This window comes from Tenrec ecaudatus, chromosome 8 (genome assembly GCF_050624435.1).
Source record: "Tenrec ecaudatus isolate mTenEca1 chromosome 8, mTenEca1.hap1, whole genome shotgun sequence".
In the NCBI taxonomy this organism is placed as follows: Eukaryota; Metazoa; Chordata; class Mammalia; order Afrosoricida; family Tenrecidae; genus Tenrec; species Tenrec ecaudatus.
In genome coordinates, this window is record NC_134537.1 from 111,050,884 (window position 1) to 111,076,709 (window position 25,826).

The window sequence follows — 25,826 nt, forward strand, 5'->3', positions numbered from 1 at the left end:
TTTAAATTTTCCCCCCTTCTATTCAATCTTTGTCTTCTTCTTCCTTGGCTCTGTAATTGTTGGTTTTGCCTACCTATAGATAAGTTAGGAATGGGAAGCCAGCCCAAGGATCAACGGTTCGGGAAGGACTGTGGGGTAGGCGGAGGCAGGGGAAAGGAGCGGTGAGCAAACCATGTCATGGGCAGGGGAACAGCTAGGGCAATGGTTCTCAACCTGGGGGTCGAATGACCTTTTCACAGGGTCGCCCGATTCATAACAGTAGCAAAATTACAGTGATGAAGTAGCAAGGAACATCATTTTAAAGGGTTGCAGCATTAGGGGTTGAGAACCACTGAACTAGGGGATTAAAATAAAAAACGAGGAGGACGTAGAGATCCCGGGGTGTTGGAGCAACAGCATCTAACTGAGAGGAAATACTAAGGAGACAGAGGAAAGGCGAGCATGATGGTGGGATAGGAAAAATGTAAAAGGAAACAGTAGAAAGATCTAGGAAGCAAAGCTATGGATAGAGGCATAAACACAGGTATGTATGCATGTAAACATATTAATTAATAAGAATAGAGGGACTGGCTTATGTACATAAATTTATGGCAATACATTGGGGTAGTGGATGGACTTAGGGCCTCTGCTCATGCCCCCTTCAACAATACAAGAACTTTGTTCTAACAACCTGGCATTCTGTCGTGCTCACTCTCCCAGCACGATCTCTGAAGACAAAATGGGTAAGTAAACAAATGTGGTGAAAAAAGCTGATGATGCCTGGCTATCAAAAGATAGTGTCTGCGGTTTTAAAGGCTTAATGTTTAAAAAAAGCAGCCATCTAGCAGAGAAGCAACAAGCCCACATGGAAGAAGCACACCTGCCTGTGTGTGAGGTGTCGATGGGATCAGGTAACAGACACCATAAAACCCAAAACAAACAAACAAAAAAACATATTGTTGAGAACAAGGGGGGGGGGGAAGAGCAGAGACCCAAAACTTATCTGCAGATGAGACATCCCCTCACAAAAGGGTCACAAGGAAGGGATGAATCAACCAGGGCACAGTATAGCACCAATGAAACACATAATGCTCCTCTGGTTCCTTGAGGCTCTCTCACCCCCAACTATCATGACCCAGTCCTGCCTTTCACTTCAGGCTAGACCAGAACATGTACCCTGGTACAGATAAGAGTGGACACATGGACTCCAGGTCAGATAAACCCCTCAGGAACAGAAATGGGAGTAATGACACCAAGAGGGTAGGGGGAAGGAGGAGAGAATAGGGGAGGAAGAGGGGACCAATCACAATGACTGACACATAAACACACCCCTAGGGGAAGGAGCAATAGAAACTGTGGGGGGAGACATGAAAATAATAATTTATAATTTATCAAGGGGTCAGGAGGGTAGGAGGGGGACAGGGAGGATAGAAAGTGAAGCTGATACCAAGGGTTCAATAGAAAGTAAATGTTTAGAAAATAATGATGGCAACATATGTACAACTATGCTTGATACAACTGATGTATGGATGGCTATAAGAGCTGCATGAGCCCAATAAAATGATCTTTAAAAAATGCAGAGTATAACGAGCAGCTGATATTAAGGGCTTAAGTGGAAGGCAAATATTTTGAGAATGATGATGGCAACAAATACACTTATGCGCTTGACACAATGGATGTATGGATGGATAGTGTTAAGAATCGTACGAGCCCCCAATAAAATGAATTTTTTTTAAATGCAGAGTAAACTTGAATTTTATATTTACCACAAAATTTTGTACAAAAGAATGTTTTGATTTGTATACCTATTAATAAGTTCTCTCTCTCCAAGTATGACAAATTACCTAATGGTTAATTAGACCTCTCCAAATTCTTCTGTTTCAACAGTGCTAGACGCTGATTCAGCAGAAACAGGGAAGGCAGGCAGTAGTTGTAACAGGTTAGGAGGGCTGACTTCTAATTATGGGGGAGACTGCTCATTCAAGAGGCACTTAGAACTAACTGGAAATCACACGCTGCTCCCAAACAAATCAAACCCATGAGGTTCCCTGGAAAGAAAATGGAGGACAAACCAAAACTGGGGTCCAACTGTAGTCAAGTCAGATTTTAAGAGAGAACTTTTTCTACCTTATTGACCACCAGATACACTCTGAGGGATATTTTACTACTTTGGAATTGGGATGGGTAAACAGCCGAGGATGAGAAACTGGCATCCACATGGCTTCATAACCAACACTTAATATGCGTTTTTCTTTACACTCCACAGTACCTACAGAAGATGAGGGGGAGGGCAGAGCGAAGACCCAAAGCCCATCAGTAGTCAATTGGACATCCCCTCACAGAAGGGTCACAAGGAAGAGAAGAGCCAGTCAGGGTGCAGGATAGCACCAATGAAGCACACAATCTTCCTCTAGTTCTTTAATGCTTCCTTCACCCACCAACCCACCCCCACTCCCATGACCTCAATTCTATCCTACAAATCTGGTTAGACCAGAATATGTACACTGGTCTACAGACATGAGCTCGCAAAACAGGGAATCCAGAACAGATAAACCCCTCAGGACCAATACGGAGAACAGTGATACTAGGAGGGCAAGGGTAGGTAGGGAGTAAGGGGGAACCGATCACAAAATCAACGTAGGGCCCCCATCCCAGGGAGATGGACAGTAGAAAAGGGGGTGAAGGGAGACAGAGTTCAATGTTAGACATGAAAAAAATTATAAATTATCAAGGGGACATGGGGAGGGAGGGGGGAAAATGAGCTGATACCAAGGGCTCAAGTAGATAGAAAATGTTTTGAAAAAGATGATGACAATATATGTACAGATGTGTTTGACAAAATGAATATATGTATGGATTGTCATAAGAGCTGTTAAGAGTCCCCAACAAAATAAAGTAATAAAAAGTGAACAGATGATATTCAATCAAAAAAAATCACTTGCCATCTCAGAATGATCACCAAATTTTAAATCCTCTTCATAAAAAAGAAACAGTCCCTCGCTAAGTATGACAATTCTTTAAAATATCACTTCATGAAATAACCAGAGAACATTGCCATGATGTAGAAGGCTGCAAGACTACAGTCCTTCTGATGACCAAGTATGCTATTTACAAACATTGTATCATTTAGGGGTATATCCATAGATGCACCCATTGGGACACATATAAACCACCATAGATCATAGCGTGCTGAAAGAGGACGAGTGAGTTTGCCATTGGCCAGCCTTTTATTCTGTGAAGCCCCATTGACCATCAGGCAAACCTTCGTGTCTGGCACAACTTAAGACTAGCTGGCACATGGACGTAGTGGGGGTGCTAGCTTCAATGTGTGAAATAAGTATTTGTACATTCTAACTTTCTCAAATTTAAAAATAGTAAAAATTAAGCGATTTGCCCTCTTGTCCAAAGGCTTAGTTTAATGCACAACAGGGTGTCTATACCCTGCTTTCTGGAGGCAATTGGTTTAAAAAAAATACTATTTCTTTAAATAAATACTTTTTCTTTAAATTAAAAAATTTATAAGTGAAAAACAGCCCATTTGTTTTCTTTCTTTCTTCAAAAGATCTGTAGGGTTTCAGAGGATAACAATCAAATGAAGCCAATTATTTGAGAAAAAAATTATGTAGCACAAAAGGTTTTGAGAAAATTATCAAGAGGAAATCTGAAGGAATATAGAAAATCTTACAAATTTCAAAGTAGAGATATAACTTTCTATCATTCACTGAACTCATTTTAGGATAAACACAGAAATGCTATCAAACTCTATTAATTATATAATCTTAAAATGATACCAAGGGCTCAGGTGGAAAAATATTTTGAAAATGATGATGGCAACATATGTACAAATGTGCTCGATACAACTGATGTCCGGATTGTTCTAAGAGCTCTCAGAGCCCCATAATGTGATTTATTAAAAAATAAGAAGAATTCAAAGTAGAAATCTAGTTCAAATGCTATGACAGCAGCTGCATTTTACTCGCTTTCTACAAAATGGTATTCAGGCACGGCTGGGTCTGGCTCTGGCTTCCTGGTCTGTGTCTTACCTTCGCTCCGTGCTTATGCAGGACCTCCATGACGTCACTGTGGGCTCTTTCAGCTGCGACATGCAGGGGGGTCATCAGACTGTAGAGCACAAAAGGAAAAGTAATCTCCTCTCTACTTTAACGTTTTCTCTCTATAGGCTGATTAATTCCTTCTGAAATTACACTTACTCTTTATTCTTCTCATTAACATTGGCTCCTTTTCTAAGCAACAATTCTGTCACTTGTTTTCGCTTTGGATGTAGGGAGGCCACAGCACAGTGCTGCAAAATAAACAAAGCTAAGTTAATACAGTAAGCTTATAAAAGTAAACGTCTGGTCTAAATAGCATCTACTGATTAGCTAGAACACTGTTATTTTAAATTATGGAGAAAAAATATTTCTTCTGGCTATACAAGCACAAAACAGCCTTTAAATCAAGGTGAAATTATGGTCCTAATTAAACATGTAGAGACTTTATTCCTTTTCCTTTAGCTAATAAATAATTATCCCAGTATATACATATATATATTTGTACATTCTAACTTTCTCAAATTTAAAACTAGTAAAAATTAAGCGATTTGCCCTCTTGTCCAAAGGCTTAGTTTAATGCACAACAGGGTGTCTATACCCTGCTTTCTGGAGGCAATTGGTTTAAAAAAATACTATTTCTTTAAATAAATACTTTTTCTTTAAATTAAAAAATGTATAAGTGAAAAACAGTCCATTTGTTATATATATATCTATGTCCTATTGAAGGCATGAGAATAGTGCTTTCCAAAGCAACAAAAATCTGTAACTAAATTACTCAATCTTTCATTAGACGGTCAGCCATTTAAGTCAGTATTTCTGAGACCTTTCTCAAAGGACTCCCATTCCTGCAGGAGAACAGGCTTACGCCATGAATCAGTGAGAAGGTGATAGACGTGAACACACCAGGAAAGCAGGTCAGGTTTATTCTGTTGCTAAGAACCTCCAAACTCCTAGAAAGAGACTGTGTAACTTGAGTGTATGGTGAGCTTCGGTATGAGTGTCATACAAATATATAGACAAACACATGTCGGCCCATTTCAGTTTGGTGATGCTTTGTAATGTTGTTCTCTTCAGATATTAACTAAAGTTTCACTGTGTCAGGAATTTGGGAGAATTTGAATTACTTAGAGGTTGATGACATAGGCTGCACAGTGGCAATCTCTAACTAGCTTTGTATCTGTGCCTTAATGTGGTCAATGACAGGGAAAATGAAGTAATCTTTTTGAAAGTGCATTAGAAGAAAAAACATGAATACTTTTAAAGATAATTTATAGCCTGGAACAGAAAATTCAAAAAGTCATCATTTTTCTGGAATGAAGATAATCAGTTCTTTCAATACAATTATTCAAACGGATGGTACAAGTTTCTTTGAAAATATATTTTAATCTTCTACAAAAAATAAAAATATATTTATCTAGCAACCCCAAGGAACAAGTTCTATAAGGAAAAATCGTATCTCATAAATATGAAGCACAGACTGCGAAATAAATTTGTTATAATTTGGTGTGTCATCGGGTCAGTGCTGACTCACAGCAAGCCCCTGTGGGTTTCCCGAGACTGTACTGCTTATGGGAGTAGAAAACCCAGTCTTTCTCCTGCAGAGCTGTTGTGGTTTGGAACTGCTGACCATGCGGAACACAGCCCAACACATAACAACGACACCACCAGGGAGTGTAAAGACAATGGCAAAACGATAATTCCTGAATCAAAGTTGAGCAAATGACTATTCTCTCACCTCGGAATAAATTATCAATCATACCAAATGTAAAAATCGAGGCAACCAACATTAAAATGCAAATTCCTGGTATTTCAGATACTAAAATCACTTTTTCACTTCTGAAATGACGATCCTATTGTGCTTCCATTATAGTTGGATACCCAAGAAAGGAATTAACAATAAATCTTACCAGTGCTGTTTCATGAGACTGGGGTTGTTTGAAATTAATGATTTCCAAAGCAAGTGTTTTTTTAACTTTGGCTAGGTCGGCTTCTCTGGCTGCTTGTAGTAAAGAATGACCTTTAAATTCATCTGTCCATGAGATAAGGATTGATATATAAAAATTTAATATTTATAAAGATTTTAGCATAGTTACAAATAAGTAGGGAAATTAAGTTTATATATTCCTGTTAATTTTAGCGACATGATGATAAAATTGGTACCAATTAATGGGGAAAATTAAATCTCTATGTTCTGAGAGCAGAAGATTGAGTCATTCTCTTAGCGTTTATAAAGACACACATTGATACACATGGAAGCAACAGTGTAAAACCAAGGCAATCGGACACTGAGAAAAAGGAAATGAATGGATTCCCTCACCGTTCTTACACAAAGTAACAGCTCCCTACATGCTGGCAGGATCGCTCCACAAAAACCCATGCCCATCGAGCCCGAAAAGGATTTTGCAGGACAGAGGAGATCCGTTCCTTTGGGTCTCCACGACTTTATGTCGTTCACGGCACAGACAGGCAGCTTCACTTTCTCTCTTGGAGTGGCTGAGGGGTTTGAATCCCTGACCTTTCTGGGAGCGCCGCAGTGTTTAACCCACTGCGGCACCAGAGCTCCTATGAAAGCATATACTGTTTGGTGAAATGGGAACAAAGTGGAACCCAAGACACTAACTTAAAAAAAAAACGGAAATAAAAGAAAGATCAAGGAAACTTATGGAAAATTTAGCTCAATAACCTTGCTGACCATATACTATGAACAGTAACAGTGAGTTAGGTTAGAGGAGGTTGATATAAAAGCTCTAACACATGCCATTAACACATTTTTATTAGGCACAAGGCATTGTGTGAGTGCTAAAACGACAAATAAAAACAAACCAATGGTCTTTCTCATGAAGAACTTAAGACGTATTGGTAAGATAAAACACACATAGAAAAATAAACTATAACATGCAAGACAGCATATGGTCACAGCCATATGGGTGGGAAAGTGAATAAATGCCTTACAAAAAGGACTCATTCCAATCTGGTTTGTGCTAGTGGGTAATCTGTTACATGTCATCTGCTCAAGTACCAAAATACATTTACATTTCCGCTGAAACCAGATCAAAATTGCAGGGAACTCTTCCTGAGTCAAAAGAACTAGCTTAAAACTAACTGATACACATGATGCCGGAATCATTTTGACGATGCCTTTTCATGAACACCTAACAAAGCTTCTACTCAGCTGTTTAAATCATTTAGGCAAGTATCTAGAAAATGAGATGCAGTCTCAAAATGCCTCCAGAATCCTGAGGAATTCTAGAAACATATGCACATTTCGGAAGGTGACGGAACTTAGTGGGAAAATCAGAAATCTTTGTCTATCACATGTACCCATTCATAACATAATATCAACTGTGTTTCTGGTTATATGACTCGTAAGTTTGGCAAAACTCACAGAACTATATATGGAAAAAAGAGGAATGATGTCATATGCAAATTAGTTGTTAATTAAAAATGAAAATATGGGCAAAGTGCTTATACAGCACTTGGAAAGAGTGCTCAGACTGGGAGTTATTATCTATTAACAGCACAAGAATATAAGCTCTACGGGCTTTCACCATTTCTTGCATTCCTGCGATTTTTTGTTCAATGCTGCATGCCTTGTGCCTGGCAAATAATAAATGGCTGTGGATTTACTCATTCTCTCTTTTTTTTTGACTCATTCTTAGAAGCCTTTTAAAAAAGGAGTCTCGACATGTACATTAGAAGTAGGTATAAATAAATTAAAAACCAAGTACATATCCAATATAATATTCCTGTGGGATTAGGGAAATAAAGTATATGAAGAACATTACCGAAGTTTAGACAAGACACTAGCCCTTCTAATGCCGGAGGAATCAGGCATTTCAATTTACAACAAGGAACACAGAGCTTAGAGAAGAAACGAACAAATACTTACAAGTCAGCCTCTCCCGGAGCTCAGGAGTCGGGGCCATGTCCACAGCGCTTTTGCCATGGCAGTTGACTAGGGTGGGATCTGCACCATGACTGAGCAACAACGAGCACACTTCGACACGATTCTTCGAAGCAGCCTCGTGCAGTGGTGTAAACTGCCAAAGATCCATAGCATTAACACAAGCTCCATGCTGAAATGAGGAAAAAGGTTTAGGTTAGTGATCATTTCACTGGATGAAAATACCTTAGAGTTCATTAATTTCACTAAAATTGCCAGCTACAATTCTCTGAAATATCAATAAATATGCTACTCTCAGCTTTAAAAAGCAGCTTAAAGAGTTGAATTAAGTGCTTTAAAAAATTTAAGACAATGGCAACATTTTGAAACGGATTTTCACTCAAAATCTCTGCATTCAAGCCAATTCCAACTCAAAGCGACACTACAGGATAGGGCAGCACTGCATTTGTGGGTGTCCCAGCCTGTAACTCTTTACAGGAGCAGAAAGCCTCATCTTTCTCCCATGGAGCAGCTGGTGTTTTCGAACTGCTGAACTTGCAGCTGGCACATCAACGCATAACCACTAAATGCCACCAAGGCTCCTAAATCGTAATAGCCAATAAGCATTCATTAATACATCAAAAAATAATAAGGAAATAATAACCAATATTTCCCATTTCTCCTACCTTTAGCAGCAGTTCTGTGACTTCATAATGTCCATATGAACATGCATTATGAAGAGGCACAAGTCCGCTAAATGACAAAGGCAAATTAAAATATTGAATTTCAGACAATCTATTGTTATTTATTCATGAAATGCTAAGAAATAAAATGTGGAAATCTCCAACATAACTATACTTGAAAATATTTTCAAATTTTGATATAATTATAAATTTAAAACATAGCTTGCATTCAAACATGATATAATCCTTACTCATAATCCTTAGCAATAAAAACAAACTAAAGTACATGTGTGTATAAACGAATATATGCTTATTAATAATCACATGCTTTCATATATACCAAAGAACAATATTGATAGTGAATTGAAATATTCCTACTATTTCATTCACTTTCACTGTCACTTCAGTTAGAAAAAGCAAATGCCTAAATACTACAATTTTAGATCAGTTATTGAGCTAAATGGGTGAAAAGCCCGTTTCTGTGGAGTATCTCTCTTGACGCCTCACCTCTTGTGCATCCATCTGTTTTCAGACATGTACAAGGAAACAGATGCACACAAGCATCGGATAGTTATGTCCCTATATCAGGGGTCGGCAAACTGCGGTGTAAGAGCCACATGTGGCTTCTTCGGTATGTACATGTGGCTCTGAAGTAAAATTGAGAAGTTTTAAGGGGTATTATTCAGATAATAGTGATTTCATTTGCTTGTAAAATGTATTTATGGCTTTCTAATAATTTTTAAATTGTCGTGAGGGACAGGACTGGATCTTCCATTTCAAGTTTGCCGACCCCTGCCCTATACTATTGGGACACCATTCACACATGGAACAAAGTCTGGCAAGGTCAAGCGGGAAACAGAAGTGCAGAACTGAGATGGATAGATTCTCCTTCTGATAACTGTCTCGTGTACCAATTCTTTCATTTCTAAGTCCTGACATGGAAAGTGGCAGTGTGGAAGAAATCTTCCTCCTCTAGCCGACCATTCACAAGACTGTAATAGGAAACTACCTGGATAGTAGATACAATTAGCCGTAAGCATCTTAAATCAGAAAAATGAAGTGCCAGTCTATCTCTTAGGACAGCAGAGGCAATTCATCATTGGATCCTAGATAAACACCTGTGATAGTGTTTTCCAAACCCATCCGTTCATAAAACAAATGCGTTAGCTGCTTTCTTCCTACTCCCTCTGACCCATGCTTTCTTGAGGGCACTTTCAGATTTTCTCATTTTAGATGTTTACTATTTCATTAAGAAACAAAGCAGAATATTTTACATTTATCATTTGGGTTCATCAGTAAGAGCTAACCCTTTTGTACATGATGAATATGATGTCTATGCTCCTGAATTATCAGAAAGAATGGAAAAAATAACTGTAATTAAGAGAAACAACTTGCAAGTTCAAAGTGTACTAGAATAAAATTAAACTTATTGGTGAGAAATATCCTTAATGGAAGCATGAACGTATAGGTTGAAGTCAATGGTGTAAACATTTTGAAAATGCTGTAAAGCTGTAAAAAAAATGGGACATAGGATTTTTCTTTGCTTAAAATTTTTAGAGTACCAAATGATGAAAATAAAAGAAGTTCCGATCTCTGAATGTACCCGCTGAAAGGAAAGTGTGATATACTTGCCCTTTGTCTTTTGCATGAACGTCAGCGCCGTGCTGAAGAAGAAGTTGAACTATTCGAACTCTGTTATAGCCCGCTGCTAGGTGTAAGGGCGTCGACTAGAAAAGGCAAAACAAAAACAGAAAAATACATGGCAGGTACTTCCGCAGGTTAAGAAAAAATTTAAAAAAATTTTTTAACCCTAACCCTAGGTTAAGGAATCTCGCTTTGCTAGTTAATCAGCATTCATTTAGATGTAAATACAGTATTAATACAGTTTGAAATAACAAAAACCTCACATTTCATAATTAGCTAAGAAACACTCCACTCACTTCAAGAGCAACTTCTCGCTTCAGTGCTTAACATTTCCCCAACTCGCTTCTTAAGGTCCTTGTCCTTGTTATCCACGCCCCACACGACCTACCCTATAGGATTTCCTTCTAACAGAAACGATCCTCACTGCCCTGAAGACATGTCAGTGTTCACATGAATGCTCTGTAACTGTACACATTCTTACTTATCTTCCTCAAACTTTACCCCTTTTATGTTCTGACTTTTAAATCTCAATTCTACCGTAAGGCTTTTCTGAAAGATCTAACCCCAATCAATCTCATTGCCATTGAATTGAATCTGACTCAAAGCAAATCTATAGGGTAGGGGAGCTGCTCCCTAGGGTTCTAGGCTGCCGATTTTTCTGCCACAGAGCAGCTGGTTGGTTCAAATGCGAACCTTTCAGTTAGTGGATCAATAGTTTACCAACTGCACTGCCAGGGTTTCTTTACGGGAAGGTCTCGTTCTCAAATGTTCTCTTTTAGAGAAAAGGTTACCGAGTATCCTTAAGAGAACTTAAAAAAAAAAAAAAAACCTTTTATAAAAACAAAAGTCAATGTTCATGCCATATACCTCCTGGCCAAAAAATGTGCTACATTGAATACAATGACATAGATCAAGATAATATGTTGTCTTATAATCTTGAAAAAAAATATTCTGACATTTCACATACTATGTAAATAATATAAATACAATAGGAAAAGTTTCTTCCTAATTAATTTCTTAATTTCTGTCACATTTAAATTTGAGCTGCATATTCTCTGCTTAAATTCTACCTGATAATTAAAATAATCAAACTTCTCACCTTTTCTATTAATCAGAAATAGCATTATTTTAATTGAAAGCTTCTTTGCACCCATAGTAATTTTCTGACATTTGTTCATTTACTTGAAGATTAAATATTATAATAGCTTTTCACACAAGGTCTAATATATTTTTAATGTACTTTCTTCCATTTTTCCTATTTGGAACTTTAAGATCTTTTTGGGGAGGAGTGCTATTTTCAACTTATTTTCCTTCACATACTCCAAATAGCAAGAGATAAAAGAATTGCCATATGATGTAATATTTTATTTATTCCTGTTTTAAAAGAGCCTCCTGGTACTGCCATGGAGGCATTGGACTGCTAACAGCGGGCCGGTAGTTCAAACCCATGCCAGCTGCTCGGTACAAGAACGAGGACGGTGTCTGCTCTCTTACAGAGTTCTAGCCTTAGAAACTCTACGGCTAATGCTGCCATGCGCTGGGACCACCGGATGCAGAGGGTTTAGTACTGTCTTCCAGGCACTTTATATGTTTTATGTCTTCTGACACCTATTAAACATATTTTCAATCAATATACAGTTAATGATACTATATAGCTCTTAGGAAAGTCCTGAATCAGTAGGATACATTGTTCAGTCTTATGAAACCCTGGGAAAGTTACAGAGTCTATGGACATCAGTTTCTTCATGTGTAAAATAAAGGTAAGCCACTCATCTCAGCTGTCTTCGTTTCATAGTGCTAGGATATAGAAATACCACAGTAGGTGGATTCTGAAAACAGAAATTTATTTTCTCACATTTTAGGAGCCTAGGAGTTAGAATTCAGGCTGCCAATTCTTGTGTGTGTGCTCTGGGGAGAAGTCCGTGGTGATCCTGTGGCATGTGTCTTCCTCTCTATTTGTATTTGATTGTTTAATGTGGTCATACCTCGATAGAGATGGATTAAACATATCCTACATGAACTTACTGCCTCATTAACCTAATGAATAAAAGCCAATTCTCAAATAGGGTTATAACCTATTATAGAGACTAGGAGCTACAACACATTGAATCCCGGGCACTAGCTCTACAGGAAGGCTTTCTCTCTTATCTTTTCCCAATTTCTGTTCTTTGGTGCCTCAGTCATTTCCTTGTAGCACGGCATCTATCTTTTCCCAGCTTGTTTCTCTCTGTGCCTATTCTCCTCTTAATATATCTCAAAATGATTGGGTAGAGCCTGATTACCTTAACAAAGAAAACAGCTCTCAAATGGGATCACATCCACAACATACCAAAGCCAATTCAAAACCACTGCCATCGAACCAATTTGAAATAGATCCACCGTATCAAACTCTTTGCCATTGAATCAATTCCAACTCATCGTGACCCTTTAGGACAGAACAAAAATGAGACTATAAATCTTCAACTTTCTCCCACCGGTGGTTTAAAAAAACCCTAAAAACGTGACTCTGCAGCCCAGTGTGTAATCCACCACGTTATCCCACCAGGTCCTTGATCTATCTACAGTGAAGGGTTAGGACTTACAGCAAACAATTAAATCCATAACCCTAGCTCTCTCAAATACTTTTGAAAATAAAGTACTTTCCACCTTTCAAAATACCTATGTAATTTAAAGATTAAAATGTATAATATCAAATGTGTCGATCCAACTTTCTGTTTTCACACCCATTCCAAACATTATCTCAAACATTATCTCCAGATTGGTAAATGGTAATGGAAAGGCTGACAGTTCAAACCCACCCAGCAACTCTATGAAAGAAACAGTCCTTTGTTCACAAAGATGAAAAAGACTCAAACCTCACTGCCATCAATTGACTTGACTCATAGTGACCCTCCAAGGACAGGGTAGAACCGCTCCTATTAGACGCCAAGACTGCAACTCTCTTATGGGAGTAGAAAGCGTCACCTCTTTCCGACGGAGCAGTTAGTGGTTTTCAACTGCTGACCTTGTGGTTAGCAGCCCAATTACTCCACTAGGGCTCCTGCTCCACGAAGATTACAACCCAGAAAACCTGGCAGAACAGTCTAATCTGTAACACCTAGACTCACTATGCCGAGTCAGAACTGACTCGGCAATAAAATACTAACAACCCACCACTGAGGGATGAAAACAGTCATGCACTTGACAACTAGTCAAATGCACGACTGTTCAGAGGCAATCTACAGAAAATAACGTCTGCACGCACTGAAATCTCAAGCCAATCTTTTTATGAAGCTTTATCAAAATATCAACCACCAAATACAAGTCAAGCTTATTAATCTTTTACTTAACATATGGCACTCCACGAAAATTACAACTACACTTTCCTTGTTTTCACTGAAGAAAATTAGTTGATATATGTGTTCATTTTCATGATTTTTCAGTTTCTTTTCTTTCTACACTCAGTAGGGCCGTCCCAGCCCTTCTGGGCAGAGGCAGTTCCAGAGTCCGTGGTGTGAATTCTTATAATCAAACCACTTCCCCAGGGATTGGCTTATCGTCTTGGTGATGCTCAACTGAGCAGGCTTATCTCCTAGCCTAGCTGGTATGGCTATCCAGTAGTCAACCCTGGCCATGGAAAGAACAGACCATTTCAGGCCTCTGAGACCACAAAGCCTCAGGGAGCTAAGGCCACCCCAAAGGGGAGAAGAAGAGGAACGGCAGGTGCCTCTGAGAAGGTGGGAGTGGGAAACCAAATGTGGCTAGGCGAGCCTCCCTGGACGCCCTTTCCACATCTTTTTGGCTTAGTGGAAATAACCACACTACCTTCAATATCTGCATAAAGATCAGGGCTCACTCACTGCTGTCTATTAAGTTCTGACGCATGGCGACGCTCTAAGGCAGAGCAGAGCTGCCCTTAGGGTTTCTAAGGCTGTCAATCTTTATAGGAGTAGAAAGCCTCATCTTTCTCCTGAGCAAAAGCTAGTGGGTTCACACCGCAAACTTCACGACAGCAGCCCAGCATAACCCACCCCAACACCACCAGGGCTCCTTAGACAGGGGCTAGATAGCGAAAAATATATTTCTCTGGCTGCTCAACTACAAGCTTCTATCCTTTCTCACCAAGATAACTCAGAGACAAGGGTACAGAGGTACACAAGTGTTTCCTGGAGAGAGAAAAGATCACACAGTCTGCCTTGATCCACAGAGACTCTCAAAAATGAAAGAATTACTGTTAATTTACTCTATGATTGTTCATAATTGGCAATAGAAACTGGAGCGGTTAAGAAAATTTGTCCACTGTCACCCAGGGCATGTGCTATATACCCCAGAAAGGTCTCATATAATTGGAACCCACTCAGAGGCACCTTGAAAAACAGGCTTGGTCGTTTGTTTCTGAAAGATAAAGCCTTGACCAATTATGAGGCAATTCTACTCTGAATGTCTTGCCAGGAGTTGGAATAGACTCATGGTAACTAACAATAAGTGATAATGTTGAAAATAGTTGCAAATAATTGGGGTTGAAATCAGGAGGGATAAGGGCTAAAAATATATTTCTTCTTTACAGGCAATGGTGGCAGATATTTTAGCACATACCACGTACTTGGTAGCGCCATATTAAATGCTATAGGGATAGTGTGATAGTTAAGACTGACTCAAACTCTACTTTATGTATCTTCTAATTCTTCAAAAATGTACCAAGTCCCTACATGAAATATACAAAGCCCACTCTTTTTGCAAAAGGACCAAGGATGAGAAATCAAAATAAACTATAAGAAGGGACCCCCCGCCCTCCAAAAATATAGAATTGTGCTGGGCAGAGCAGAATTTTTATAGCATGCATTTTCCCCTACTAGGTGAGCATCAAGCAACTCACTCTGAGTTAGTGCACCCAGTGACGTTGCCTGGGAAGGTTCTCTCTGGTCAAAGTGAATTTTTTTTGTAAAGGCAATTTCACTCAAACCTCATTTTGTGTGATGGCCGACTTAAGACAACAGTGTGTGGTTGTGAAATTTTGTTTCCTGCTTGGGAAAAATGCCACAGAAACTGTTGTGATGTTGAACACAGCTTAAAAGGGCAGTGCTATGGGAAAACTCCAGTGTACAAGTGGTTTTCTCATTTCAAAAAGGTAAAATGTCGATTGATGACAAAGCTGGTTCTGTATTCAAGGTCCCAAATGAAAATGTCTACTCACAGCACATTTGGAGTTCGTTCCACCACATCAGACGGTTAATCAAGATTTCTACTTAGAGGTTCTGAAAAGATTGTGTATCAGTGAACCCCCCAAAAAAAGGCCTGACAGTCCCTTATCACCATGACAATGCACCTGTTCATGCAGCCATCTCAGCCTCCCAGTTTTTGGCAAAAAAAACCCCAGCATGCCTCTCTAGCCCCACACACCTTACTCACCTGATCTCACTCAATTTTACTTCTTTTTGTTTCAGCAAATGAAGATGGACATGAGAGGACAGCAATTTGACGAAGTAGAAAAGGTGACGAAAAAAATGAAGAAGGTGCTATCAGCCATCCAAACAGAGGAGTTTGAAAAAATGTTTCCAAGAATGGAATGGCAGATTTGACAAATGTATTAAGTGTAATGGGGAGTACTTTGAAGGTGATAATGCTCTTTTTCTCAAAAGAATTTAAATACATAATTGGTGGGTGGGGTTCTGGGTTTTTTGGGGGGGTGTTTCTTGGGGGTACCCCTTCGTAGTTCCTGAGGAGTCAGTAACTAGAGAAAATAGATAAATATAATAAAGTATGACAAAATTCAGAGTGTTATACAAGGCTAGAGGACAAGTATTTAAACCACTCTAGAGGACTGTTAAAATTGGATGGCGTTAGGAAACCGTTTCACAAGAATTGCTTTCTAAGCTAAGCCTTGCGAATGAACAGAAATCACTGGAGCGAAAAGATGGGCAAGTCTGTTCCCGGGAGCATGAAGAGAACAGGCTAAGTGACCCAGAGGGCACGGTGTGTTGGAGAAACTTCCAGCAACCAAAAGTCGGTGGCTAAGTGAAAAGCATGAGGCTAAGGGAGACTTCAGAACCTCAGGAAGGCACTGAAGGGCTTTCAGCAGCAATGACATGCTAAGATTGGAGCTCTGGAAAGATCCCTCTTGCTGCTAACTGAAGGCACATTGGAGCGGGAAGGTCTGAGCTGAAGGCTGCATTCCTAACTCGGGGAAAGAGTTATAATGTCAGGTAGCAAAGTGGTAGCAGCGTCGAAGTCTGGGCAGCTGAGCTGTGAGTGGATCCATTCCCGTGGTGAATGATTGCAGAGCAAGCTGGATGAGACGTTACAAACAATCCATCTAATGTGCATGCTAATTATGCAAACAAAACAGTGTTACTCAGAGGCCCCCAAATTGAATGAAATGAATGTAGCATATTTTAGAGCGTGATGGAATACTATCTTAAAGGATGGCTTGCACAAGCTTACCCTCTGACTCCCAGAGCCTCCACGGCAAGCTAGAATCAGCCCGTGAGTTTCTGAGACTGTAACTCTTTTAGGGAGTAGAAAATCTTATCTTTTTCTCCAGGATCAGCTGGTGGTTTTGAACTGCTGACCTTGCAGATAGCAGCCCAATGAGTAACCCACTACGCCACCAGCGCTCTTTAGTTTAGAGAGATCAATGTCCCTCAAGCATATGTGTCAAATTGGGTAGGCCATGATTTCCAGAACTGTGTGGTTGTCATCCACTTTTAGATGGAATGTAATTATCCTCCTTTGGGTGATATGTTCCGAATCTTAACCGCCACAATGAATGAGGCAGGAGGAAGTGGACTGCATCTAGGCTACAACTTCCTAAGATAGTGGAACTCAAATCCTACTCAGGTCATTATTCTTACCCAAGTCTTCTCTGTCTGAGTCACACCTGAAATCTTACAAGAGACAGGAAATAAACGCTAGCAGAGAGAGAGAACCCCAACTACTGTGGGTCCATCAAGAAAGATGAGCCACGAGCGGAGTGCATCCTTTGAACTCCGGGTCTCTGTGCTGAGAACCTCTTAGCAGTAAGTGAAGACTGGTGCCATGGCAACTGAGATCTCCAAGGAATGCAGGGTCCACAGACACTGAAAGGAGATAAAAACCTTTCCCCAAAGCTGACAAGAGTCTTTCCTTAGAGCTAGTGCCTTGAATGTGTACTTCAGAGGAATAACTCAGTGAAGCTACCACTTATGGTATTTCTGTGTTAGCATCACTAAGTAAGTAAGGCAATCAGCCATTAATACAAAGTTCCTAAGAAAATGTAATAAGCACACAATCAGATCCTATTCAATTCCCCTTAGGCAGAGAAGTATGTTTAACAAGATAGCTAGGGGTGCTAGGAAGTTCTTTGAGGCACTGACATTTACATCAGAGGCAAATAAATTAAAAGCTAGAGAATCAATATGGGCACAAGCCCACAGAAATAAGTTCAGTATATACTCAAGTATAAGCCTACCCAAATATCAGTCGAGGCACCTAATTTTACCACAAAAACCGCACTAAAAATGTGCTGAAAAAACTCAGCTTATATAGGAGTATATATGGTACATCTCATGGTTGATGCCTGACTTCAAAAGAAGTAGTACCATAATGGAGAGAAAGCAGTTTCCTTAAAGTTTCTCACCTCTTGGGCTACTACAAAGAGAATTTGAAAGAGAAATCATTTGGAGAATGAAAACTGATAGTACTGAGTATAAGGAGAAGGAAAAAGCAAACCTGTGTTATTTATACCTTTCCCCCAAATTTCTCTTTTCTATAGATTATACATTACTAGGCCCTCTTATAATATTGTTTATTTCCCATTATAAAATTTTCTCTCTGGTTCTGGCCATCTTGGACAATGATTCCCCAAAGCAGGCAACTGAGAAGGGGGTTGAAGCAATCCAGGGGAGAGGAGCAACTCGGGAGACAGGCCTGGTGACCTGCTTCCAAAAGGTCACACCACCAGTCAGAATGAACTTCATGACAACTAGGAACAACAGAGTGGAGCATATGGACCAGGCACAAAATCTATAGTTTAATCCAAACCAAAAGAGCGCTATCTACTCGATGGGGTTCATCAAGAGCCCAGGTGAGGGTTATGAGAGTTATCAGAGCAGAGGCTCCAGCAATGCAATGGAAGTTGAACTAGTTACCATGTAAAGCCTCTTCCAAGTAAGATCCTAAGAATTTTAGATCGATTACATATGCAGAGATAGAATACTAGTGCACTGTGGTTTAGGGAAGCACTTAAGCCATGCAAAACCATCTCACTGCCACTTAGTTAATTCCAATTAAAAACCATAGCATTTATGAAGTAGAAACAAGTGTCTGTACTTCAACTGAGTTACAATATAAAAGTTGATTTCTCAGCAGAGCACTGGTGGAGCTCTTGGAAAAGCACTGGGCTGCTAACTGCAAAACTGCTCCTCGGGCAGCAGATGAGGCTCCCTATCTACTTCCGTCAAGATCCGGAACGGACACACAGGGTCGCTCTAATTCTTCACTGACGCGACGGCAGGAGGTTAGGCTATCTTCGTGTGCACATTTTGGGTGGAGGAGGAGAGAAAAATAGAAATGAGAAGGCAGGAAAGAACAAAAAAATTCAAATGGGCAAGCTTTGTGAGACTAAAGCTCTAAATGCCAACTTAATTCAATTTTAACTTAACATTATCAATGTGAAAACTCCAAGGGGATTTTTCAACAGCCAGCAATTTGTGTGTTCAGCCTCAGACTCAGCAGAATTGAAATATATGCATGAAAAATGAGCGCCTAGCATCCTCTAGGGTTTGTTTGAGGGGAAAAAAGGAAGAAAGAAAAGACTGCTTAGTACTCTCAGAAGGTGTAGCAATAGTTTTGTACTGTTAAAGGAGAAACAGCTGGCAGACTTTATGGAAAAGAGGTCTCCTGGTCTGGTAGTAACCTGCTGTTACATACTTTAAGGAGCAGGTATTCAGACTACTCAAAGCTCACATGCATTTCTTTTAGAATTAACATTTGCAACCTTAGGCTGGCACCTAAGCATCAAAGATTCTGACTAGTGTGTGACAGATAAGATGACTTGTTCATGAAACACTGAACAAGATGCACATTTATAGATTACTGAGCACGGAGCTATTTTTGTTGTCAAAAAATCTTGCAAACTCAGAGATTCACAAATTCTTTTAGCTACTTTTAATGTGATGGAATAGCTTTGGTGGTGATGTAGGTTAGTCATCATGCTGCTAATCAAAAGGTAGCCAGTTCAAACCTATGAGCCAGTCCGTGGGAGAAAGAGGCTTTCTGTCCCCACAAAGATTTATATTCTCAGAAATTGCACACTGAGTCAGAATAGACTAATTGGCAGTGACAGGGTTTTTTAGGGGGAGGAGTCCTGGTGGCACAGTGGTTAAAGTGAGTTGCTGCTAATCAAAAGGCTGATGGTTCAAACATACCAGCTATTCTGGGGACAGAGGATACGGCAATTCCACGCCACACTACGACTAGGAAGGGACTTCACAGCAATGGGCTTAGGTCCGTGTAAGTATTTCTGAGGACTTTAAAGACACTGCCCCTCAGAGTCCCTTCAGTGCTAAGGTCGTTCTTGTTTCTGGGTTTGCATATATGAATGCAGTGACTAAAGGCAGTAATGATCAGAGAGCTCCAGCGATGTTCTCTGGGCCCTTTCTCCAACCCTAACCGGTACTGAACTTTCTAAAACTCGGCAAGTACGCAGAGAGTATGTTTATGGTATCTGAATAGGGTATTATCATATTACTATAAAAATTTAAAGTATTTTTACAAAAGAAAAATCAAAATATGAAACACTTTATATTAAGAATTAGTCTGTGGCTGGTTTGGCTACTCAAGCATCCATTTCAAGTGATGCTGACAGTGTTCTCAGTGTATTTTTAAGGTCTCACCATTCATACCACTCAATATTGAGCAAAGTGTTTTCTCAGCTAATGGAATGTTTTTCTCTATCAATGGCAACCATTTTCATCTAACTGGTATAATATAAAAATTCTTGATGCTTTTGGAAGTTTCCTTTAATATTTTTAAGCACATTCAAATAACAAGTCCTTAAGAGATGCTATAGGACATTTAAGATGTGTAACTGTTATGTAGAGCATGTACATTACGGAGCACAATTGTGGAGTCAACAGGGGCCACCATCCCTCGACTGACGCACTCGGACAGGAGCGGTACACTGAAGCCTCTCCCTGATGCCTGCTCTCCTGCCACCCTCGCACACGGCTGTTTGCCAATACTACTAATAGAGAGCTTGGTCTACTTGTCGAGGAGGAAACATTTCAAATTTAGATTTCAACAAATCTAAAAGGAAAGGCTGAAATTTCATTTTTGTAATTTGACTTAAAATTCTATGTTAAAATCCAATCTCTCAACTAATCTGTAATCTACTGCAGGGAACTGGTGTTTCTGGCCAAGCACAAAGGAGAGTCCAAAGTTGGAAGAAGCAAGCGAAGTTAAGATAAAATGAACTTCTAAGTTTTACAACCTGCTTTTAAATGCTGTGGCCCCCTTTACTGAAAACTCTTTTCATAGAGAAAGAGAGAGCAGCTGGCATGAGCACTAATTACCCTCACCAGCAGAAATGTCACGCTTGACAAAATAGAGGCTGTTTTAGTATAAATGATTCCCTAATGCAAAGTAAAAAAGACATTTTCAAGTCTTTACTGTTACAAAATGAATATACAGAAGTAAAGGGATTTTATAGAATATATCCCAACATAAGTAGGAGAGACAATTTGCTCTATGGGATTTCTCCATTACAGTAAGACAGACTCTAAGGACGTGATTTGATTAGACATGTAATTAAACTTAAGGTATCTGAAGAGTTCCCTAATGTAGATGTACACTATCCTGACCTTCTTTTAATCCTAAGTAATATCTGAAATTTGATCCAGAGCGGTTCGAAATGAAAAGCTGCTGGGAGCTTTAATCTATGGAAAGTTTGACGGGAACCAAGGTGGACGTTAAGGGCACTAATGGCCTGGGAGAGTCAGGCATGGGCCCTGAGGGAAAGAGAACACTTTAGAAGATGCTCTATCAATATCCAAGACACCAGAGGGCTTTGTCCAGTGTGACACTACAGAGTCACAGAATCCTACTCTGCATTCTTGATAATTACACAATCTGATGAAAATTACTGAAAAAAATTTGATTAAAATGATTGGTAATGACTCCTAGATCAGTATGGAAATCCTCAACATTAAAAGTTGAAAAGTATCTTATGTATTTAGCTTTCCTTTCCCCCCCTTTTCTTTAATCTTAATCATTTTACTGGGGGCTCTTACAGATATTATAACACTCCATAAATCAATTATATCAAGCAAACTTGTACATATGTTGCCTTCATCATTTTCAAAACATTATCTTTCTTCTTGAGCCCTTGGCATCAGCTCTTCTTTCCCCCATACCTCCCACCCTCATGAACCCTTGAGAAATTGTTATTATTTTTTCTGATCTTACCTGATCTGCTGTATCCCTTCACCCACGTTTCTGTTGTTGGTCCCCTGGGGAAGGGTGTGTGTATGTTATACATCCATCATTGCCCCTTTCTCCTCCTCCCCCTCCCCCTGCCCTACTGGTGTCACTATTCCCATTACGGTGTCTGAGGAGCTTATCTGTTCTGGATTTTGCATGTTGAAAACTCTTATCTGTACCAATGTCCATACTCCAGTCTAGCAGGATTTGTGAGGTAGAACTGGGGTCATGACAGTGTGTGTTTGTGTGTGTGTGTGTAGAACACTAAAGAAGCAGAGGGATGTTGTGTGTTTTATTGGTGCTAAACTGCATCCAGGCTGAATCATCCCTTCCACGTGACCCTTCTGTGAGGGGATGTCCAACTGTCTACAGAGAGGCTTTGGGTCTCCACTCTAACCCTTCTCCTTCACATTGAAATCATGGTTTGTTTTTGATCTTCTGATACCTAATCCCGTCAACATTCTGTGATCACACGTGTGCTTCTTCCATGTGGGCTTTGTGGCTTCCCTGCTAGATGACCGCTTGAAAAGTATTTCAGACCAAACCTTTCCATGTTTAGGCTACAAAATATGGGACCTCAAAGACACTATGAACCGTGTGATCACAGAGGTGAATGATAACAGTTACAACTTCAAACTTGTTCTTCAACTCCAAGTTCCTGCTCTTTTTCTCCATACCAAGCCTCCGAAGTGCACATGAAATGAGTTTCTCTAGTCTGAAAAACACAATAACTTAAATTCTAAGACATTGTGTGGTGCAGTGCAATTTCTTAATATGGCTCTTCTACCCAGGTCTCTATAGCTCCCATCAATTGATTGTGTGGGGCTACGCAAAGAGGGAGTGTGTAACACTAATAGAGGAAACTGGTCAGTTTTTGTTACCCCCACCCCAACACCCCCGCACTCCTCCTTAAGGATGAAGCATATTCAAAGCAGCTGAGAGAGAGAGAGAGAGAGAGCGAGAGCGCAAGTCTAGGACTACCAGATCTCTGCCTCAAGTGCTGGAGGCTGAAATCAGAGGCATGAGAGACTGGCACAGAGAATCTACGCCAAGACAATGGGATACCTTCTCCTCATCTGGAATTGCAAGGCTAAGCAAGAGGTGGGCTGGCTTCCTGTCCCACTTACTGAGGCGGAGGCCATGGGTCCACGCGACTAAGAGGCTGAGGACTAGACAAGAGACTTGGCTGCTGGTTGAGGAGAGGTGTTGTTGTGATCAGCGGCAGCAATCTTGCTGTTTACTCATCCTGACTAGTGGCAACCCATTAATTTTCCTAATGAGCTCTGTCTGTGAATTCTTTGTGGCCACTGCAACAAATCACTGAATATGCCACAGTGTGGATGGAAAGCACCTGGGAGGTACACTTGGTACCTGTCAGCATAGGTAAAGAAGGATGGAGCGTGAAGGCATGTCTGAGCCCTGCCTCATGACAACAGGAAAACCAGAAGAGGTCAGATATGGCCCCGTGATATGTACTGCATATACAAAGAAGTGTCTTTGCGGAGATATTTAAATTCTCTATCAAAGACAGAGGTGGCCTTATTCCAAGAACTGTTAGCAATGACAGCTCTCAGTCTGACATTGAGATCTTTTGGGGTTATTTCTCCATCTTGCATCAGTTTGGTACCGAAGTATTGAAACTCAGGGTCTGTGAAGAAGTCTACAGAGAAGGACCCTGACTTATTTTAGTCCGTGAAAGGATTATCAAGGGGAGAATATTCTCCTTCTAAAGATAGTATTCCTTTTACATTTGACACCTGAACAATTCTTGATTTTTCTACTGAAGACAACTCCGATTCTTCATGATGGTCAAACAGCTGAGATCTATTTTGGCCAAAGAAACCTTATTTGTTCGAGTTTTGTTAGCTGGTGGACTCTTACCATTCTGGAAGCGAGGGAGGATTTAGAAGTGAGTGTTTGAATCACCCCCCTTTCCCCATTTGAAAGTGAATGGGTGGCCCAAAGAGATTGTCAATCTAATAGACCGGGGCCCAGACTACATAGGGGAATCGGGAGTTGATCTACAGTCACCATCTTTTTAGGAGTCAAGTTACCAACCACCTCAACCCATGGGCCTCAAAAGAGGGTGCTCCAGATCTGGACAGCAAACCAATAGGAAGGTCCTGGAACCCGCAGAGTGGGAGTGTATGTGCTTACGGTTGGCAGGGGCCCGGTGTGGGAGGGTCAGCCTGCCCTGAAAATGCAGAAGGACAAGACAATACAACCCTTTCATTTTTTTAGCAAAGAAAACTCCCCTAATATTGACACAATACTGAAGTTGACACAATTAAAGTTTGGCAGAAAAGACTACTTCTGGGGTCTCTGGGTTTCTTCTTTCTCTTCCCATAAGTCATTTAGAGTTTTACTTTGGTATTTAATTCACGGACTTCCATCTATACAGGTAATATTCGACTACTATTCCTGTTAAACTTATATTTCTTATTTCAGGTGAAGAGTGGATGCTATACTGTTTTAATAAAGAGGATTTTGATTTGTATGTATACATATATCCCTCCCTATGCCAAGCAGTTATTAAAGAGCAATTTTACTAATCCATAATTGATAGTGTTAGTTACGAGTTGGGCTGCTAACCACAAGGTCAGCAGTTTGAAACCACCTCCTACTCTGTCAGAGTAAGACGGGATTTCATTCTACTCCTGTAAGTAAACAGACCAAGACTACGCGGACTAACAGGGCGACGATGAGTTGAAGTTGACTCAAGGGAGGCGGGATTTGGTTTTTTGATAATACTGGGTTTTATTTTCCGATAAAATAATATTTCTGTTATCTATTATCATATAACCGGCGAGACCAGCATTGGTTGGTTGACTGGGCCGTTTTCTGATCTATGTAGTATAAGCTAGGGTACTAAGATGGCTGGTGTCACCGGGAGGCTGGAAAGGAGAGCAGTGTTGCGTTGAATAATAATACTCTCAAGAGCACCTCTCCGTAGCTTCTTGGGCTAACTCCTGACAGCACGGTGCCTGGCTTCCAAGAAGGGACGTTCCCAAGGCAATAAACCAGAAGCTGCCAGAACAATACAGAGAGTCATCCTTGAGCTGGCACAGGACCATGTTACCTATTTTATTCATCAAAGCATTCAGTCCAGCTCAAAGGCAATATGGGAGGGAACTAGAGAAGGTTGATTAGTAAGAGCTGCAGTCCATGAAGGAGGCTTCAAAATAGCGATTTACCAAGTAAGGAGTGTTAAAATACTGATCCAGAAAGGTAATCAGAGAAAAGCTATACTGAGAGTACTGTGAAAGCCGATTTATCTTATCGTTGCTCGGAGCCTTCGAGTTGGTTCTGCCGCACAATGACCCCATGCACAAGGACGAAACGCTGCCCTGCCCCGTATAGTCTCTTCACGGGGGATGTTTGGAATCCAGGATTACAGCCAGTGTGCTCATGATCTCAATAAAGGTCTTCTTCTTTTTCACTGATCAAGCATGAGGGTTTGTCCCCTCTGATAACATGCCCAAAATACTGCTTCTATGTACTATTTTGGTTATACATCTTCCAAAACAGATTTGTTGATTCTTCTGATAGTATATTTAAAATTGGCCATCCGCACCAGATTTCAAAGCTGTCAACTCTCTATTAATATGTGGTGATGTTATAAACACACACACACACACACACACACACAAATGCACTAGGTCTTATATACTCCTTACACTTCGCTGGATGGTCTTCATGAAATGAAAATATGTATACTGTACCATTACTTTCAGCCAGATATTGATTTTCAATGCATCTATTATTAAAAATGGGTTTATACTTTCAAGAGCATATTTCTGTACTTACAAGAAATTAATTCAATCAAGTTTATTAAACACAAATGTTGGGTGAGGAGGTGGAAGGCCAATCTCCGAAAGAGTTAATTCAATCACATATTTTGTAGATAATCTGGTAATCTATAGCTTATCCTTATCCAATGACACTTAGCTATAAGCTTGGATCATGTGACCAAGATCATGATTATTTGGGGTACGGACAGGAATACTAGGATACTTGAAAGTAGGTATGTAACTACACTAAATACATTAAAAACTTTAAAGTCATATGACAGAAGTGGACATCTAATTTCACAGAGGTTCACCACATGCTACAAGCTGTTCTATAAAAAAATGAGCACATATTTCCATT

The 25,826-nt window shown here is 40.0% G+C and overlaps 1 protein-coding gene across 2 annotated transcripts in view; it reads right to left on the reverse strand.

The window, feature by feature from the left end:
• The window catches only part of TNKS (tankyrase), a 206,762-nt gene that overhangs the window by 63,457 nt on the left and 117,479 nt on the right, over positions 1–25,826 (reverse strand). For both annotated transcript variants that reach the window (XM_075556739.1, XM_075556737.1), the window contains exons 6-11: positions 10,230–10,324; positions 8,601–8,667; positions 7,921–8,107; positions 5,939–6,060; positions 4,191–4,282; positions 4,023–4,101 (exon numbers count right to left, since the gene is read on the reverse strand). In XM_075556739.1, the coding sequence (XP_075412854.1) occupies positions 4,023–4,101; positions 4,191–4,282; positions 5,939–6,060; positions 7,921–8,107; positions 8,601–8,667; positions 10,230–10,324 (642 nt within the window). The remainder of the gene's footprint in view (positions 1–4,022; positions 4,102–4,190; positions 4,283–5,938; positions 6,061–7,920; positions 8,108–8,600; positions 8,668–10,229; positions 10,325–25,826) is intronic.